Source organism: Colossoma macropomum, unplaced genomic scaffold, assembly GCF_904425465.1.
Source record: "Colossoma macropomum unplaced genomic scaffold, Colossoma_macropomum, whole genome shotgun sequence".
Classification (NCBI taxonomy): Eukaryota; Metazoa; Chordata; class Actinopteri; order Characiformes; family Serrasalmidae; genus Colossoma; species Colossoma macropomum.
Genome location: NW_023494799.1, coordinates 29,341,900 through 29,363,412, shown reverse-complemented (window position 1 = coordinate 29,363,412; position 21,513 = coordinate 29,341,900). Strand labels below are relative to the sequence as shown.

At 39.6% G+C, this 21,513-nt stretch overlaps 1 protein-coding gene across 3 annotated transcripts in view; it reads right to left on the bottom strand.

Annotated features, from left to right (window-relative positions):
• Positions 1 to 21,513, bottom strand: part of tle2b (TLE family member 2, transcriptional corepressor b) — a 102,265-nt gene that overhangs the window by 6,423 nt on the left and 74,329 nt on the right. For 2 of the 3 annotated variants that reach the window (XM_036586263.1, XM_036586265.1), the window contains exons 9-15: positions 17,184 to 17,315; positions 15,291 to 15,344; positions 12,532 to 12,696; positions 10,711 to 10,855; positions 9,354 to 9,523; positions 8,992 to 9,068; positions 1,033 to 1,282 (exon numbers count right to left, since the gene is read on the bottom strand). In XM_036586263.1, coding sequence (XP_036442156.1) covers positions 1,033 to 1,282; positions 8,992 to 9,068; positions 9,354 to 9,523; positions 10,711 to 10,855; positions 12,532 to 12,696; positions 15,291 to 15,344; positions 17,184 to 17,315 — 993 coding nt within the window. The remainder of the gene's footprint in view (positions 1 to 1,032; positions 1,283 to 8,991; positions 9,069 to 9,353; positions 9,524 to 10,710; positions 10,856 to 12,531; positions 12,697 to 15,290; positions 15,345 to 17,183; positions 17,316 to 21,513) is intronic. The other variant, XM_036586264.1, reaches the window with a different exon arrangement.

Genomic DNA, 21,513 nt, shown 5'->3' with positions numbered 1-21,513 from the left:
ACTCTTATTTCATTGTTAAGTTCTGGAAGGAAACAAATGGGTTACATTCTTGAAACACACAAAAGAAAACTGGCCAATCAGGAACTGTTTTTCTCTGTGGTATCTCAGTAGATGTAGCAAAGGGAGATTTTCTATTGGTTGGGACTTTAGGAGCTGAAGAGAAGGCCAAATACCTATTATCATAATTACAAAGTGACAGAGGAATCAACCAATCATGTTTTGATTTCCAATCGCCAGGACCAATTTGAGAAAAAATGTCACTCTAGGCCTTCTGAAAGTTCTAGATACATCACTGAAAGTAAATATGAGTAGCAGCCTAAACAATGGGCTGTTAGAAATGGAAAACAGCAGCGGCAGCTCTAAACCATCTGTAGAAAGAGTCACTGAAACTGCTATAATGTAAAATATGTGCTAATGTGTCTGTCACAAGCTCCAAGTTAAGCACAGAAAGTTAGGTGAATTGGCGTTAGTTTAGCGCTAACAAACTACTTGAATCCAATAGGGATAATAGCAGAAGTTAGCATTATCGTAGACATTTTTTTTTCCTCATGTTTTGACAGAGTTTTTTTAAATTTATGACCCAAACCGAAGGCCTAGCTATAACAGTCATGGTTCGTCACTGATTGGCAGATGCTGATTTAAAGCAATTAAAGTAATAGTTTAGCAAAAATTCCAAAAATTCCAAAATTCCAAAAGAGTTTTTGGACTGTATGACATTTTGTAATCTATAAAGATGGACAAAACTATGGAGAAAATTCAAACTTTTAGATGGCTAGCTATGCAACACACTACACAAAACTAAAGAAGCAGGCTTAGAACTAGATATCTCAAATGATGTACTAAATTTGGGGTAAAAGTAACTATAATTTCTCATGAAGCATCACTTAAAACCCATTTAAGTGCCATACAACCTTTTGTACGTATACATACATACATTTTAACTTTTTTCACTTGCTGTACCCAAATTATTACTAAATTAATTCCACCAACCTCTTCCCCCTAAATAGAGCGACTGAGAGAGGGTGAACTGACCAGACAGTCCAGTTGGGCCATGGGGCTTTTGCTGCCCGGCTGGCTGATGTCCCACACTTTGACGCAGCCTTTGCCGCCGGTGTAGACGTGCCGCGTGGAGGTGCTGATGGTGACGGCGCACACCACCTCTCCGTGGCTGAGGGTGTGGATCTGGCGGGCGTGGCGAGGGATGCCAGGGCCCAGGAGGGCATCAGGAGGGAAGGGCACCGGCTGCATCTGCCCATCCGCACTCACGTGGAACGAGTAGGCACTGGAGAGAAGGTGAAAGAGAAAGGTTGAGACAGAGATAGAGAAAAAGAAAGAAAGAAAGAGTGAGTGAGGGAGAGAGTGTTTTATCCCCCCCCCGAAGTTCATTTATAACTTATGAGTGGTTTTATGTACCAAAACAATCATAACTCATTTTACATGACCATTTTCAACTTGTCTTTATCTCTTAGAATTAAACAGGTTATTTGGTTACTGTACCTTTAAGACTGATATATGAAATGGCCTCTGGCTTCTGATTGGGTTCCCTGAGGTTATATACCTCATTCTAAAAGCTGTCTGGACCGTTTCTAACGTCTGGAAGCTTTGGAAGGCAGCAGTGACACATTTTTCTTTCCAACAGCCAGGAACAGCACAACATTTAATCATTTTGTGACATCACAGCCATGATGAACTAAAACGGGGCCATTTTTGCAGCTTAGATTATATAAACATAGACTCTATGGATTAGGGATGTTTTAAAATGTTTAACAATGGGTACAAAGTACATTAAACTCTATTACTCCCAAAAAGCATTCTTTTGCGAGTGTGTGTAATACTGGCCCTTTAACTCCCCTTAACTCCGTTACCAGTTTTTTCCGGAAAGGCTACTGCAACAGATACAGGATGCACAAGGCAGACCAAACCAAACCAGGAGAATGAAATGCTGGTAAGGTCTTTATCAATCAGTTGGAATCCACAAGTGTGTCTTGTATTGGAAAAACAAGGACAGAACCCAGCAGAACTGCAACAAGAACGCGGTTTGCCTTGAACAAATCCAAAATTCTAGAAGTTTAATACACAATAAATGCTCCAAGGCTTCAGTGACTGAATTAAAGCTGCACAAAATGTAACAGCAAGAGCACTTTTTACGAATACGAGTCCACGGCACATACAGATGACTAGAAGGGTAGAATGAATGAACAGGTTTTAACTGTCTTAACTAAGAGGGCTGTGGAATAAAAAGAGTCAACTGAAACCTGAAACATCCACAGTGCTGTGCAAAAAATCAGAGGCCCTTGTTTCATTTATTGAATTTAATTTAATTACGTTATTCATTTTTCAGGATATATTTCTGAGGATATTAGATTACACACCAGCATACAGAAAGAGAAAGTCAGAGCAAAATACATAAAAAAAGAGGTTTCCAAAACTGAAATTCAAAAAATGTAGAAAAAATTCAAAGAAACAGAGAAAATGAGACTCCTAACAACAGTGCAAGACCTGGTAGACCACCAAAACTGCTCCCTGCAGATAAACAGCACTTTTTCATCTTTGAGAAAGAGGAGAACATCAAGCTCCACTCTTGCTTCAGATCTGAACAAACCACAGGTGTTAACTGAGCTGGTAGGCTTACAACAATACATGGATCATGAGAAGCAGGAAATGCAACCAACTTCTAAGACTGAACTTTGGAGGTGTGGAAAAATATTCCTGCTGATTTCTTCAAAAACTGAAAGCAAGTTTCCTGAAAAGAATGGACGCTGTTATAAAGGCACACATTGGACACACTAAGCACTGAAAATATTAGTATTATATTTTAGCTGTAGACTTTTCTGCATCATTTGCTGTTTGATGTAAGTTTTCTGCCTTTTTCCTGATGCTAAAAAATGAATAGCGCACTTGACAGCCATTTTGATTGGAAATGAACTGAATGACGGGTGGCCTCAGACTTTTGCGCAGTAGTCTATATCTCTGAATTTTAACATTAAATGGAAACAATAAGCTGTACTGTTTCTCTATTACTGACCACAGACATGCCACATGGTTCACAATGAATACAGAGGCTAGACTTAGTTGTTTTCATAAATATTTAAGCCATCACATTTTTATAGAATGAACGAGCACTTCTGGATCATCCCTCTAAATTCACCGTGTGTGAGGCTGAATACAAAGAACTGACAAAAAAAGAGAGAAAATAAACACCTGAGTTTTCAACATGAACCATCTGTCGTGTGTATAGATACTTAGTCGGGGAGATGAGCCCTGTAAACACTTCAGTAATGGACATGCTGTTTAGTTAAATGTGAAAACTCAGAGGCTCTGGTGTACTTTGTAGATCCCGCTGATTATTTTTAGAGCTAAATTACAATTTACATCTTTCGCAACAAATGATCTCTTCAAAAAGCACTCACATTTTTCTGTGTGACCCATCTGTGCCTCTCACTCTGGCTGTAAAATTTGTGACGGATGGCTTTTAAAGCTCCATTCTTCAGGTGATCTGACAGGAGTGCCATTGTGTTAAATCAGCCTTCTACTTGAACAAAACACCTTCAAGTTTTGAAATACAGGATTTATAAATTGGGTTGTCAAATTAGCCAGCTATAAAGAGTAAAACTGAACGAGTGCATGGATAGCAATGATCTAAACTTCTAATGCTGTAGTAACAGGTAGCTGAGCAACCCATACGTATGAACATACCCATACATATGGCCAAGGTCCCTTAATACAGGGGTTCTCAACCTTTTCCACCCCAATGCCCACCCGTGTATACAAAGCATAGCGGCCCACAGGAAAAGTAAAATCAGTCTTTTTAAATACAGCTTTATTTTTCTTTTCTTAAATGCTGACACTGAAAAGCCGAGAATATTGGCCTGAAAAAGATCAGATTGGCCATTCTAGCTGACAGTAGGTTTGCAAAATTTGCAGGCATGTTACAACCATAAAATGTGTTTAAAAACACACAGTTGTGATGTTAAAACGGAGGAAAAAGGAAAAAAAAGAACAGAAATGTATGAAGTAGATATGGTGATTTGGAGCTGCAGTCCATTGTGTTTTCACTGAGAATGCTCCACTGACTTTCCCAAAAGAGTAATTGTTTGATCTTGAGATTTCTCTGTAGTTTTGAGGGTTTTTGTGATTCGTTTGAAATAAACCACACTCCACTCACTGGGCTTCTGGTTTAGCGTCATCACAATGAACAATAATGATAAATCTTACTTGATATCTGCTTCTTTCGCATTGGTTTAGCAATTTGAGTTTAACCACTCAGGTCGCTGATGCTCGGCCAAATATACGCGCCGCGATCCATGAGTCGAAATGAAAAGCATCTCTTGGTATTTCATGTCTATTGTTTTTAACAGCAGCTCGTGCTGAGAGTCTGTAAAGAGTCAATTGTTAAAACAGTAGCTGACCGTACGGCGCTGATGTGCCTCAAGAAAAGAAGGAATCGATGAATTGATGAATTTTGATCATAGAACGTGTTTCCATCAGCAGTGAACTGAACAGGGCCTGGTTTGAAGCGGTCTGAGACCTGCGGGTTTCTACCGGACTGGTTCAGCTGTCTGCTGCTGACCCGAAAATGGGTGGAAAAAAGGAAAATAAAGAAAGGGAAATAAAGAAAAAAGTGTGTTATGTCCACACCAAACAAAGCGCCCTGAGAAACTCCAGCTCAGACTGATGACATTAAATCAGCCAGACATTTTTATTTGTTTGTCTCTGTTAATATTTATATTGGTTATACTGTGAAAACGTTTAATTCTTAGATTTTTAATTATTAAGTTAATCTTTTTTCCACTTATGACTTACAGTGACTTTGCAGGCCCACTACAAACTTCTGCCTCCCTTCACGGCCCACTTGTGGTCCACGGCCCACAGGTTGAGAAACGCTGCCTTTACATACAGTCATATGCACAATTATGTTAACACCTCCTCTACAGATAACTTGAATATGCCATTTTTCTGCTCATTTTAGTGCACAACTTCTATTTTTTGCTAACATATTGTAAAAAAAATTACATGCCATAATTTTTACACACTGCACATGTTAAATTCAATAAATAAAAAGTAACTGTGAATTAAAATGTGCAGAAGTGTGTGTTTCTGCTGAGGATGCCCAAACTTTTGCCTGTAAATATGACTGTAAGCTATGCATTAGGGCTGCACAATACATCATTAGTTAATCTCAATCTCAGCCTTTGTGACTCTGAAACTGCAGAAGTCTGCAATACACAACTGAGCCCTCCAACCAATCACAATGTTTTTTACAGTGTGCAGTGAGCATTCTGACCAATCACAGCTCCAGATGAGTGTTTCTGTGGGTGTTTGAATGAATCAAAGTATTCACATAAACCAATAACCCAATAAACAAACAGTTTTGACCGAAATAATGCAGGCTAGTCTTTAACCAGGTCAATACTGACTCACCAAGGCATTTTTAATACATTTCAGATTCAGAGTATGTAGCAAAATGTTCACAATACTAGTACTTTGTGCATATCATGCAGTCCTTCTACACACCACTATACATCGCTTCAGATGCCTTCATAAACCAAGCAGTCTACGGGGGCTCATCAGCATGAGGTATAATTAAAAACTTCCTCTTTTTCTTTTTTAATTAAATCCAATGTATCTCATTTTTGCGCTCCCACAGTGCTATTTAGTGAATTCTTCCAGTTATTCTGCATGCTGTGTTGCTTTACAGAATAGACAGACCAAGCTCCAGTCCAGTGTAACTGACCGTCATCAATCAACGGGCATGTGTGTCGAGGCACCACTCAGGCTCTGAACACAAGTTTAATGAATAATGAGCTCCAGTGATGCCTGTGCTGCTTTCTCGAATGACTTTTATTTCATTAACACAGTATCAGTGCTTTCATTCATTTGCACTTTTCCCCCAGCTTTCCATCACATAAACGTACTACGCTATTTTTAAAGTTTGTTAGAGTGTCTGGTGGCACACTTCTGTGATAGATTACTTATTTTAAAAGCGCTGCACCGCATGAGTCATAGAATATTGTACTGAATCAAATCCTGTATGTACTAAATCAATTCCTGTACTGTCCTAAACCAAATCATGTAATGAATCAAATTGTGTACTAAATCCTTTATGTATTAAATCAAATCATGTATTTACTAAATTAATTCCTGTCCTAAATCAAATCATGTAATGAATCAAATCCTGTACGGAATCACATCCCATACTAAATCAAATCCTGCACTGTACTAAATTAAATCCTGTACTGTCCTAAATCAAATCATGTACTACATCAAATCCTGTACGGAATCAAATCCTTTACGAACTAAATCAAATCCTAGTACTAAATTAATCCTGTATTGAATCAAATCCTGTAATACACTGAATCAAACTGTGTACTCAACTCTTCTGAAATCAAACCCCATACTGTAGTGAATCAAATCTGCTCCTGTACTGAATCAAATCCTCTATTGTAATGAACCAAATACCATAGTAAAATGCAGTGTTTTAGTGTTTTTTCTGCCCTGTTTAGATTAGATTCATCAGCTCTTTTAAGCCCCTCAAGTGACATAGCCTGGAGACACACCAAACCAAGTCATTGGCAATGTATTGTTTCAGCATTGTAGGAATTCACAGCTTGTGCAATGTGAAAACAGCAAAAAAGCAAACAAACCAAGCCAGAGAAAATGTCCCACTACACCAAGTAATTTGGCTAGTGATAAACACAGGAATGATCAAAGTATGACAACCATAGCTGTATATACAACACAGGTACCAACATGACATTTGGACAGGAAAGAAAACAAACAGCATTCTGTGAAGACCAGCAGTTTCAGCAGGTGATAGAGAGGAGCTCTGCTGTCTTAAGAACAAAACATGTGAGATGTTTAACAGCGTAATGTGACCAGTTACAGACAATACACAGCACTGAGTGTTTCTACTGTGTCCAGGAAAAGGCCTGAACAGCAACAAAAACAAAAAAAAAACCTACTACACCCAAATCATTATTCCAAGTGTACATTCTTGTGTAGGTGTTTGTGTTTGTGTATGAGTGAGCATCCACAATCTTGCACACATACTTGTCTTAGCGTGTAAACACAATTTGAGAACTGAAGAACGCTTATCTTAACTCAAGTGATTCACACAATAATCGTTAGCTAAGTGCTTAAGAAAAGACTTCATTACAAACACAACAAATGTCAGCATCCTTTCCAAATAACAGTGTTATCCAGACCATGGACCGTGGAACGTATTTCTGATATGTGAGGCCAGGCAAGCTGGTTTCCGTTTAGGGCACTTTATTCTGTTGCTTCATGTGTATGAAGATGTCCATTTAACCAGCTTTCACATTTCTGTTTTAGACTGTTAGTGTGTGCAGAGAGCAGCCTGATCAGTTTAATTCAAATTATTTTACAATTAAACAAATAAATCATGAAGAAGCAGAGGCCAAGAAAAGTTTAATTTTATTGTGTGTATAGTAATACAGGAAGGCTCAGAAGGATTATATAATTCTGTTAAGCAACTGTATTTTCATGCAACAGAATGGGTAGGATAACACTTTTATACTGAGAGTACAGCACTGAGTGAAAGCCACAGACCACCCTTCTTTTTTTAATTTCCAGTCAAAATGGTCAGTAAGCACAAGGTATTACAAAAAATGCAACATAAAATTATAGATATAACATACAATTTGTCAGTTTTTAGTGTGTCCAAGGTTTTGCCAACATTATAGCTTCCCTTCTTTACTCAGCAAAGGCTTCTTGACCTTGAGCTGTCTTGACCTTCTTGACCTTGAGCTGTCTTCTCACAGTGGAAGGATGGATAGAAACACTTATGGATTTTTACAGATCTGAAGTAAGAGTGGAGCTTGATGTTCTCCTCTCGTTCAAATAGGAAAGCTTTAAGTGCTGTTTATCTGATGGTGACAGTTTTGGTGGTCTACCACCCATGTGTCAAACACAAGGCCTGCCACACAATCCTATCCTCCCCGCAAATTATTTTAGTTTTCTATTAATATGAGGCCATTTTCCAATGTGCTGCACTACAATCCCCAGCATACACTGCAACGCAATGTGTGCTTCTCCCCCTTTCCGCCAACAACAATCCATAGGACAGTGGTTACACCACAATCCTACCACACCAGTCATATCACTAAATGCACTAGCTGCGATTCAGCATGCCAACCAATATAAACACCTGGCCAGCTAAGAAATACTTAGCTAGCTAAAAATGACCAAAAGAAAAGTGGACAGTGAATGCAGAGGTTTTCAAGACAGGTGGGAGCTTGAATACTTTTTTACTTCCAATCTGTCTTGTTTGTGGAGATAATGTGGCCATACTGAAAGAATTCAACATTAGGCACCATTATGACACAAAACACTGACAAATATGGAGAGTTGGATAGACAATGAGTAGGCTATGTTTACAAGGGCCAAATCTCAAAGTGAGAATGTAGTAAAAGCCAGTTTCATCATGGCAGACAAAATAGCTAGCTGACGTAGTGTGGCCAGAGAAAACACAAGCATCTGTGGGGTGGACTCCAACTTATCAGCTACGGAAGAGCTTCTGGGTGTTTAAATTTTGTATAGCCCATTTAATGTTTGAGTTTGACACCCCTGGTCTACCAGGTCTTGTAAGGTTGTTAGGAGTCTCAGTTTCTCTCTATGTCCAATTTTGGAACAATTTTTTCTTTTACTTATTTTCCTTTGACATTCTTCTTCCTTATTTAAGTGCATTATCTAATCTCAGAAATCTCCTGGACAATGAATAACTCGTGCTTAGTAGCTGTTTTGAGCAGAAATCAAGTAAATAAATTGTGTTCTCTGACTTTTGCACAGTACTGTACATGGATAGACACCGACTTTGTACAATAATAGGCTCGTGACACAGGTCTGGCCACAGCCCGGGTGCCCCCCTCATTCAGCGGTCCATGGTCCACACCTCACCAGCTGTGTAAAATAATCCCAAAAGGACGTTTAGGAAGGAAGCCTGAAGGAAAAGCCTTAAAGGCAGAAACTCACGGCTTGCCCCCACTGGAGCCAGGCAGGGAGGAGGACAGCCCTGAGGGCCTGAGGTGAGAGCGCGATTCATACGCCACCTGCAGGACACATAAGTATAGATATATTTTAGGCAAGCACTTGATCCACAGTGGCACTCAGTAAACACTGCAAGCTTTTTGTGGTGTGTAAGTGATTCTCAGTCTAGTCCTGAAAAGCCCATGACCAGCACATCTTTACATTTCTCTGTTCTAACACAACTGACTGAAATTCTTACTGAACCTATTCATTGAATCTGATTGGTCGGAGCAAAGGAGACACTGTGCAGTGCAAAGGGGCGCCATAACAGAACTACCCGTGTATACAGCCTGTATGTGTGTACTCACCATGGGGCTGCGTGTGTAGGCACTGGCTGCAGTACTGATTTGGGGCGAGAGGGTAAGGGAGCCCCCAAAACTGCCCGGACTGGCCAGCTCTCCGTTCAGTCCGGAGTGAGACACTACCCCGAAATGAGTTGGGTAAGAAGCAGGGGTCATGGATAGAGGACTGCGCAAAGCTGAAAAAAATAAACACAGCAACACATTCAAATGAGTGGTTTTCCCTCCATAGCTGATGTACCAGTTGACCAGTAACATATGCTGACCCACACTATATATTCAAAAGTCTGCAGCCACCTGCTCATTTAGTGTTTTCTTAATAGAGAGTTTGTTCTCCCTTTGCTGCAGTAACAGCCTCTACTCTTCTGGGAAGGCTTTACACTAGATGTTGAAACATTGCTATGAGGATTTGATTGCATTCAGTCACAAGAGCATTACTGAGGTCAGGTACTGATGTGGAATGATCAGTTCTGGATCACTCCAACTCCCCCTTGTCTCCCCCTTGTCCAACTGCTCCACGGCCCAGTGCTGGGGCGCTTTATACTCCTCTAGCTGATGCTTGGCATTGGGCAGGGTGACCTAAGGCTTGTGCATCTGCTTAGAGCCTCTCATTCTACTGGCAATGCTTTTCAACAGAGTAGAAATTCAATGCATTACAAGCAATGTGTGCACAATCGCACATTGACATTATAAAAAACATATCTAATAACTAATATTATCAAATATTGCAATTTTTGGTATTAATTACAGTCACAAAACCTACATATTTGGTCAACCCTAACTGAAAAGCATCTTCTGACATTGTGTTTAATTATTTTTTCACTCAGCTTTTTAAAACGTGGAGAAAAGTGCAGGTTCTAAACTTTAAATTGATACCATATTTGGGTCTGTAATAAGAAAAGGAATGATTTGATTTTGGGCCCCGTATATTTTCCAGGATATTGAAGCAAGCAGAAAAAAGTGAGAAGTGCAGACTGAAACCTGTTGATACATAATGTAAATCGAATGTAAGTGTAATTCATTTTGTAACTAATTATGCAATTTATGTATTTAATTATGTAATTGCATTGAAATAACTACAGAATGTAAAACAAACACCAATAAGACAATGCCTGTAGACGTTTAAGAATTAAATATCATGAGAAACAACACAAAGAACAAGATAACAAAGGTAAACAACATACTTGCAAAACTCATTAAAGTGCATAAAGGTTCTCATCACCTCTTATACCACATTATATAGTCAAGTCCCTATTAAAACTACAAGGACACACCTCCTCCCCCCAGTGCTCATACTGTGTGCTGTGGTCAGCAGGCCTGATAAAGGGTGAAAGGACAGCTGGAGGATGGAACAGCTGTGTCTTACCCAGGGGGTCTGCGGAGGAGGCAGATTTGGTGACCAGCCGCAGACAGGAAGTGCTGGGCCCAGGGAGTCCAGGGGTAAGAGCCTCACGGTGAGAAGGAGAACTACTGCCCGACTTAGAGGAGGGGGACTGGCATTTCTCTGTCTGCTAAACAGCAAAAAAATCCTTAATTCAATTATTGTTCCATAAAATGTGAACAGTCTAGACATAATACACTGCCAAGGACAGGCTGGCCATCAGGACCACTGGGAGAATTCCCGACGGGCCGCTCTATCTGTTGGCAGTGCTGTCGGTCGGCTGTCATTATTTTTTCCACTTCATGTTCAAAAACAAGAACTGGCTAAACGGGAGCCAGCAGAACTTAAAATTCTAGTTCTAGTTCATTTTCCACAGCTGGAACCATTAAAAAAGATTCCAAATGAATTTGGTTTTTGGTTATTTTTTGGCATTTAATCTGGCTAACTAGTTAGCTGGCTTGTTAGTTAGCTTAACGTATTAAAATGATACAATGCTGCACTGTTCTATGCTCACACACTCACACAAAAACATACATACAATGATGTAGCATAAAGCAAATGTTTTATTTTTCTAAAATTTCTAAAAGCGTAAAAAATATGAGTAAAAACACTCATTCTGTGCAGTCTACCATAAAAGCTAATGGCATTAGCGATAACTAACTAGCTTATGTCACCTTATTGTATCGTTGTATCATGATTAACATGTAAGCTTGAGGCCAGTGCATTAGCTTGCAGCGTACATATTAGCTCACGGCTGGCACATTAGATCAGAACACTATATATCTATATATATGTATAGAACATACATATCAAATATTGCATTTTTATAGAGTTGAAATCTCCAATAAACTGATAATAGATACATTAACATACTAACTTGGCACACTGTTCTCCGCTTATTTTTCTGCTGTACTGACAAAATGTACACCACTGCATCCATTCATATTGAATTCTGAACGTTGTGAATTGTTACACCACTCTTTACAAATTCATCATTTTAAAAATACCAATTGATACATGAAAATTTTATTCTAGTGTACATTCGGGTGCACTTATTGGTGATATAATAGTGCCTGGTGACTTTTTCTTCATCCTGAAAGAGTAAAAATTTGCTCAATTGTCATTGTCTTCAGCTGCAAGTGCTTCAAAAGACAGAGGAGAACACCTTCAAGTTCCATTTGATCCTATTGGTACCAATTTTAATCGCATGGAACTATCGGTACTGGACCAATGAGCAGCAGAAAAAGCACATTTCTGGGGCGAACGGTACTTTGTGCTGTGGAAAAACAGCCTTTGGGTACTTAGCTAATTTGCTAACTAGGAAAACTGGTTACTTTATTTAGCTAGACAGCTGTTTTACTACCTTATCTGTAAAACAGCCAGCTAACAAGCCAGCGATACAGCTGATGTACTTCTCCCAAAATATTGTAACCAGTGAGTGTACACTCTTAAAAATATAGGTGCCAAAAAGGACGCTCTTTGAGTGAAAACAACAGGAAAACCACTTTTGGTTCCTCAAAGAACCATATAATGAACTATTCTTGTGAATGAGATATATTAGTATGAAGAACCTTTTGAAGGGTTAAAGAACACTTTAAATGGAAAAGATTAAATGCGTATTTAAAGGTTTTTACTAAATTTTAAGCCAAGAATCATTTGGGAGCCTTTACTTCTTAAGAGTAGACCCTGAAAGGGGCATAAAGATGGCTGCTCTGACAATTAGGGTGGCCTTGTCTATCTAAATGGGAGGAAAAGAAGGATTAAAGGACAACAGCAGTCCAGCAGCAGCCTGAGGCAGCAGGATACCTGTGTAGGGTCCTTGCTCTTGCCCGGTGGGGGGCTGTGGGTGGGGGGGCTGTGAGAAGGGGGTAGGCTGGGGGATCGAGGCAGCTCCTTCCTCAGCATGGGGGCTCTATCTAAACCATTCCCATGAGGAGAGTGGGGGGTGCTGCCCACTGGAGAGGAAGGCTCCTGAAGAGAGAGAGAGAGAGAGAGAGAGAGAGAGAGAGAAATGTAATTAGAGAAAGCTAAGATAGATAGTATTTATTAAAATACAATCAATTCCATTTTCACCATAAAACTGATTCTAATCAGCTCTAGCATGGACACCTGCAATATAAAGTCTCTTATGTCAGGCAATAGCTCTCTCTACCTCTCTCATTCTCTCTCTTTTTTCCTAACACGCTCCTTCTCTTTCTCCCTCTGTCTTTTTCCGCTCAATGATGTTTATCTATTATGCAAGCCTGTGTGTGGAGGAGTGTGTGTGTATTGTTTTGTGTCTGTAAGGCAGGGCACGAAGAGGAAACACATTTCTGTACACGGCTTGAGGAATTTCAAGGATTGAAATATTTCAGAGCGGGGGAGAGTTTAGATTAAACTAATAACGCAGCATTTGCGCTGAACAGTGATAGTAATACACAGTGGCCTCGTTAAACAGCCAAGAAAGGCCTTGCTGTGATGGAAGTCAATGGTGAATTATTAATGTAATAAAATGTACTATTTATTCAGCTACACAGAAAACAGTCGGCAGCTTCATATCAGTAGGCTTTACAGGAGCACACAAATACGCTAACGTTATTTCTGAGAGCCTTTTCATTACTGAGTGGGTACTGGTTTCATAGCTTTTGTTTTTAAAATATTTTAATACTCCATTCTTTGAAATGCTGCAAACTAGTAAAAAATCAAGTGTGAAAATGAATGCCATAATAATAAACATTATAATAAAGGGAAAATTAATAGACAAAATTTAAGTTGGCTCCGAGGTGGATGTTAAGGCCCAGCTAGGCCATTGCTGTTATCCAAGGTTAAGTGTATCTAGGCTGTTGTTATGTTTTCCCAGGTGGTTGCTAATAGGCCACCGCAATGGTATCTGAGGTTGTTGCTAAGGTGCTGCTAGGCTGTTTGTATGTGTTTATTAAGGTGTTGCAAGGCCTTTGTTATGTCATTCCAAGTATTTGCTTAGGTGTTGCTAGGCTGTTGCTACGTTATCCAAGGTGGTTGCTAAAGTATTGCTAGGCCATTGCTATGTGATTCCAGGTGGTTACTAGGCTGTTTTGAATAAATGCTGTGCAATTGGTCCCAAAAGCACAAGTACACTACTCCCATACAGGCTCTACTAAGTCTGCAAAGTTTTCTTTCTCAAAAAAAAAACAACCCATGAAAAAAGCATAGAATAATAATAACAAAAAGAAGACCAGTTAGTTGGTTTTGTCAAGTTTTATCATATGTATGCTAAACACATCTATAGGTATCATGTTTAGCCTGCTGTAAACTGTGCTAAACCAGCTGTCTAAATACTTCACTGTGTTATTGCAATGCTGTGGCCGACTGTGAATTCAGTTATGTATACATGTGTACAATAAAGAGTGTACAATAAAGATTTTGTGGCGACAGGCCTGCGATGCACGAAAAGGCTGACATTCTGCTTGAGTTATCCATCAGTGCTCTGCATTTTCAATGACAATGGAGTCATGCAACCAGAAAAAAAGGCCTCAGCATGTTTTGTCTGGAGAAAACACATCTTAAAGGACAGTCTAGAGCTGTTCACGTCTGGGGAAATGAGGGCAACATGGAATGTCCATTCGTAAAAGTGAGCTTGATATTAATATTTCTGTCTATTATGTGGTAGCTGCCTTGGCTGAGCCAGACCAGTATGGAAGTTAATATATAACTTCTAAACAGTAAATGTTATTTTATTATCATTGCTCTATTGCTGGCTTTTTAGACATGTGTAGTAGTAGTGTTTACATCCCCTTTTAAGGCAATAAATTAGCCACAGTGGAACACAACGCATTGAACATTCAAAGACCACTGATTTAACCTCAAAAAATTATTTATTTGTAATAGCATTATTGTGGCTAGTAAAACATCTTTGATGGAAAACTGTCAATGCTGAATTGTATCAGAGTTACATTTACTCTAAGTACAATTTTGATGTATTTGAATATTTCTGAGTATGATACTTTGGCTCAAGTATATTTCTGAGTACATTTAAATGCTAATTCTTTTTTTGTATTTTTTACACTCTGTTGCCCACACCTCTTACTTTTGACCTTTAGCATTTTATTCTAGACTTAAAGGATGTCAGTAAGTAAAGAAAGGAGCCCAACAAACTTCAGTTCAGTTAAATGCTCAACTTAGTATTTGAGTTTGGAGGCTTTGGAACTGATATAGACTCAAATAGTTTTTTATTAAGCTACTTTTACATCTACTTGAATCATCATTTTAGTAACAAAAAGGTAACAGGACTTTAACCTGAGCATGGTTTTCATCATCTCCACCCACCTCCGCGTGTGCAGAATAAATAACTGTTGTCATACCAAAACTTTTTTCACATCTTTTAAAAACACGAGTTCCGATTTACACTGTGTGAACATTTCATAATGAATAGACCAACACAAATGGCCCAAAATTGAGTGAAAATAAAATCTTGTTACATTAACATGCATCAAAGTTAAGAACATTTCTTCAGTCTCCTATATTTTTACCATTTCAGAGATACAAATTTTGTTATGACAACAAAATGCAGAAGCAAATGAAAGTACTGTTAGCAAATGAAGATGTACCTCATTAGAGACGTCCACCACCAGGTTGTCTTCACTCTTGTCGCCATCACTGTCCTGAGAGAAGGAATGCGAGGTAGAGAATATTAGCGCAAGACAAGCTTACACCTTTTAGCTCCTTGTTGTGATGCCAGCACTCAAACCTTTTAAACCAATCTTAAGCCAAATAGGATTCAGAATGCACTTTTAAATATAGTTTAATAGAAAACTGTCAAATCACCATTCAGGCAAAACACTGAAGGAACACTGAAGGAAAAGAAAGACACTTTCATGAACATGAAGCTCACTGAATATGCGCAAAAGATTAGCACATAGCTGCATTATGTATACATGTTTTCTTGCTTAAGAGAAAAGTAACAGAGAAAAAAAAAAAATAAAAAGGGAAAAAGTGTCCCCAAACTTTTGATGTGTCCATTACTTTCTCTGCCTTCATTCCTTTTATCAATCCCTCTCTCTCTCTCTCTCTCTCTCTCTCTCTCTCACTCGCTTGCTCACTCGCTCTCTCTTTCTCTTCCCATCTCTGGGAATAGGAGGTGACAACGCTGGCACTTAGTCTCCATGGCAACAGGGCTTTGATGTGATCATGGCCCGATGTTCTTATTGACATCATCCTGCTGTGACATCATCACCTAATTATACCTAGCCTGATGGGGTCCAAATCAGACTCCTCTGTGTGTGTGTGTGTATGTGTGTGTGTGTATGTGTGTGTGTGTGTGTACACATGTGCTCATGTGTTTGCCTGTGTGTGTGAGCGCGCTCAAATAAGCAGCAGTTATCTGAGCACGCTCAAATAAACCCACAAGATGCTTCACTCTGAGTAAGACAGAACTGGTCAAAACTCTCTACACTCAGTTACTGCACTGTTAAAAAAAAGTCAGTTCAACTTAAAATTACAAGGCAACTGATTACACTCCTTTCCTTTGGTTAACTCAACCTGATGACACTGGAGTTCATCCAACTCTTCATCAAACAGCTAAAATTTGTTTAGCTCTGCATGTCAGTTAGGTAAATAATACAGAAAGTGTTTTTTTACTCAGTTTTCCCACTAGTTGGCACTCTTTATCACACATTTTTTCCTCTGGAATACTCACTTATGGATGGCTACGGCATCGCTGGGGTTCAAACTCACAATCTCCTGATGAAGTGATAGCTTAGATAACTGGTGGATAACTTAACCACTAAAAGGGCCATATTAAAATTTCAACAAGTCCGTGGACCAGAGAGCACGTGTTTTATTTCATTTTTAATTATCATTTTAAAAAGTGTTTATACTGGCTGAACTGCAGTTAGTTGTTTGGTACTATGACTGGTGTGGAACTGCAGAATTGTATAGAACTGTGTAGAATTGAGGTGTAACAGCTGTCTCATGGATTGTTGTCAAGAGTCAGAGTGCACATTATGCTGCAGTGCATGCTGGAGACTGTAGTGCAGCGCACTGTGAAACAAGCTAATATTAATAGAGAATTAAAGTATTTGCAGGCCAGATAGGATTGTGTCGCGGGCCTGATCTGGCCTGCGGGCCTTGTGTTTGACACAAGGGCCTTAGTCCGTTGCACCCAAAGTTACTCACATTCATGCCCCTAAATGTTTAATAAATTGTAGAAAATATTTGTTGTTTTAACTTTGGTAAGTAGCATGGTCACATGTTGTGCACCAACATCAGGAAATTGTGAGTTTGAAACCCAGCAAAGCCACAGCTGTCCACATCTGGAAGCCCAAGAGGAGAAAATGCCTGATGGGACTGTGTGATGAATGTGACTAGTCATTATTAATTATTTCATGTGTATTAAATACTAATGTAATTCAAATCTATAATAACTGACAAAGGTATGCTGAAATGAGATGCCTGTTATGATTAGGGGTCAGATTGAGGTCATCAGTGTGGGGCGGACGTACGTAATGTGACGGGCCGTCTTTGTCGTCACAGCGCCTCCTTTTGGCATCGTTGCTGCTCTGTGAGGGATAAACACCGGACGGGCCCTGACGCTCCTCCACCGCCTGACTGTCTGTTGATGACACCGATTTACTCTACAAAGAGAGGGAGTTAATACATAACCACATACAGAAAACCCTGTGACAACACCATGTGTCCACACAACACACACAAAACATACTGACATCACACTCATATACAAGCATTTTTGTGTCCAAATCCATTATTTTACTATTACCAATGCAATAAATACATTACACGTCAGACTAATCTGAATTCTGAAACATTTAAAACTGTAACATGTTGAAAAATTAGGCAACTTGGAAAATAACAACTCAATAACAATTCAACTCATTGAAAAAAGAATGAAGAGAAAAGAAAAGAAAGACTTGGTGTGGTGCAGATACTGCACCATAACGAAGACCCCAAGTGATCTTTATGGTGCATTTTTTGAGAAAAAATGTTTTTTTTTTTTTTGAGTAATGGTTAGGCTGGTAGGCTGATTCAGTTTATCAAGTCAGGTGATGTGACCCCAGAAAATCATGTAAATGTGGTATCATTGGTATTATAATAATGTTTATTTATTAGGAAAAATGGTGGTGGTAAAAACCTTTGAGATACAATATTTTTTTATTTGTGTGATGCTGGGCTACTGTACTAAAATGTCTGAATTTTATTCATTTTACTGTGTTTGTAACCTTGTAGAGATAAATGTTCTGTTTCTCTGTAATGCCAACTCCGGTAGATGTACTCCCAGTCTCTACATTTTAATGTATGTAGCAGAATCAGCATTAGCACTCATGGGTACATCAGCATTATCTGACATCGCCATTGATCCACAATCAGTGTAACCCCAGCTGGAATTGTATTGTTTGGCATTATCACATAGAATGTTGTGGTTGGCTGTTTCACATAACTAATAAGAGCTTAGATGGTTGCAGCTGCAGGCTTTACATCGTGCAATGCCAGTGCAATTTAGTTTCACATACATTTCAAGCAAGTTGCGTTTATTCCCACCATGTAAAACCAGCCTAAGAGTGTCTTCTCCAAATCATAATTCTGACCTCCACCACCGTGTGTGTGTGTGTGTTTGTGTGTGTATGTGTGTGTGTGTGTGTGTGTGTGTGTGTGTGTGTGTGTGTGTGTGTGTGTGTGACAGCAAATCTGCCCTTTCAAACACTGAACTTTCTGCAACTGTGTGCACTTTCTGGGCCAAACAGGAAGTGTGTTGGACTAAGATGAGGGAAAAAAGCCCAGGGGTCTCAACAATCCTTCTTCTCACACCTCTCTCTCTCTCCCTCTTTCTCTATCACCCCCTTGCCCTTCTCTATTCTCTCCCTCTCTCTCTCTAGCTCTCCTCTCTCCTTAGTCTCTCTCTCTACTTCTCTCACTCCCACTCTCTCGCATGTTCTCCCCTCCTCTCCCACTCTCCTTCCCTTCTCTCTCTCTCTCTCTCTATCCTCTCTCCCCTGCTCTCTTTTACTCCCCTCTCCCTCTCACTGTACCTCTCTCTTGCACACTCTCCTCTCCTCTCTCTCCTTCTTGCTCTTCTTCCCTTGTTTCTCTCTCTCTCGCGCTCTCTCTTGCACCTTCATTCAATGGCATCAAATCACCAAACAAAAGCTAACTGCAGCTCTATGCTCTCTCTTCCTTTCTCTACTTTACCATCTTTTGAAAAACATTTTTTTGGTAACCAGATTCTAAAAATGAGAAAACAAGAAAACAATTAGTCTCTTTTTTATTTTTGAAACTGCTAGTTCTGTGCATTAGTTCTGTCAACACAGACAACACTTAATACACTGCCCTCTTCTCCTTCTGTTCTATATAGTCCCCCCCCCCACTCTCTTTCTCTTTCAGACTTCAGTCACCTCTTATTGTTACTCTGATTGAACAAACGCTTTCCGCTTCTAAAAAAACCCTACTAATTAGCACCGCACTGAAAGGAAAATTCTTGGCAGTAACCGAACTCACAGCACCGAAATACAAGCTAGTGAGGGAAGAACACTGTTATTTCTGATAAAGTCAGTCCTTTCAATAGGACAAAACTGAGCTGATCATAAACAGAATTTAGAGAATAGGGTTTACATAAAATAAACTTTATAAAGCTATTAGAGTGTCTACATACGACAGCGTTTTAGGGCCACTATAAAAATAATAGACTTCGAGAATAAAGTCGTAATATTTCCATAATAACGTTGTAATATTTCTAGAATAGAGTTGTCTTTTTTTTAAAATAAAGTCGTAATATTTTGATAATAAAGTCGTAATATTTTGATAATAAAGTTGTCAAGTTACAAGAATAAACTCAAGGCGATATTTTGAGGATAAAGTGGGCTAATTGTATGGGGGCTGCCGTAACGTGTTGGGGTCTCAGTTGCTGTACTGGCGACAACAAAGACACCGAGCCTGCCGGAGATCCGGTCCGGTTTGCACAGCCATTTTAGCCGTTTCTTATACTAATAATAATAATAATAATCTGGTGCTGATGTGCCAGGAGACAGGGAGACTGAGCATTTCTTTATTGGTGAAACCAATGCAAACAATAACTCTACCAACTCCTCAACGTCCCTCATTTTAACACGAGGAGGTCGCTACCCTCCTTTGTGCGCAAAATATCTTACAGTACAACTTTTTATCTCAAAATATTACTTTATTCTCAAAGTCTAATATTTTTCATTTTCTAAACAGTGGCCCTACAACGTCATCGTATCTAGATAATCCAGCGCCCTCAACAACAGAGTACAAGAATGAATTCTATTACTTTTTTTAGTTATACACTGATGAGCCAAAACATTATGACGTGATGTTTTGACAGATGAAGTGAATAATGTTGATTATCTCATAGCGACAGCACATGTTGAGGTCTGGGATATATTATGACAGGTTTTCGTAGTCGACATGTTGGATGTGGGAGAAACTGGCAGGCGTGAAGACCTGAGCAACTGACAAGAGCCAAATCACTATGGCTAGACGACTGGGTCAAAACATCTCGAAATGGCGATGTTTGTGGGGTGCTCCTGGTCAGCAGTGGTGAGCACCAACCAACTGTAGTCAAATGGGGGATGAACCAGAGTAGACGGGTCAGTCCATTCATGCTAAGCCCCATATACAGTCAAAAGCATCTACAATGTACTTGAGTTGGAACTGGACAGTGAAGCAATGGAAGAAGGTCTCTTGGTCTGATGAGTACTGTTTTCTTTTACATCATGTGGATGGCCGGGTGTGCTGTATACCTGGGTGATGGGCCCAGGATGCACTACGGGAAGATGACGAGCCAGTGGAGGGAGTATGATGCTCTGGGTATTGTTCTGCTGGGAAACCCTGTATCCAGGCATTCATGTGGACGTCAATTTGACACATGCCGACCTAAACATCGTTGCGGATCAGGCACACCACTTCATGGCAGTGGTATTACCTGCTGGCAGCAGCCTCTTTTAATGTGCCCTGTCACACTGCACACACTGTTCAGGAATGGAGTGAGGAACATGTCGAAGACCTTAAGGTGTTGGCCCGGCCTCCAAATTCTATTCACTTTCCTTCATCAGGGTGCAAACATTGTTCTATTCCCTCAAAGGTACAACAGAGTTTTTAAGGTCTGATTGTGAACTTTCATTAAGTTTTTTCCAGTTGAAAAGTATGTATTTGTATTTTTCCAAAATCTAATGTTTTAAAACAGAGCAATAAAATAAAAAGCCTGGAGACAAAACGGGGTGTGTGGAGTCAATACAACTTTACAATTTTAATGGATTATGGTACAATTATGATCCCTGACTAAAGGTACTGAGATGTACCCTCTGGTACATCTCAGTACAGTTCTGTACCTTTTCTGAGAGTGTAGATTTCAATCCGATTGCGCATCTGTGAGATGCGCTGGAAAAACAAGTCCAATTCACTACGGCTCCACCTCAAAACTCCATATATACTGCTAATGTTTTGGTTTCAGAGGCCATTTGGTCCAGCATATTAGGAGGAGATAGCGTCTTGGCAGTTCAGTGTAGCCAATTTACTCACTATCCAAAATGACCAGTGAACCTACATGCATTCTCTGAGCTGTTTATGTATGTTGATAATGACAAAGTAGTAGTAAATCTGAAAAAAAAAATTCTTGGGACTATTTTGCCTTACAATGCCCTGCATGTACTCACGGCCATGAACGGACACGAAAAATACGATTTACATCTCAAACCCATCACAATACAATATCTTACCATTTCCTGTAATAACTTTCTGAGAGGGAACTTTCAGAGGCATCAATACTTCGGACATCTGGTTCCTATCATCACCACTGTGAAC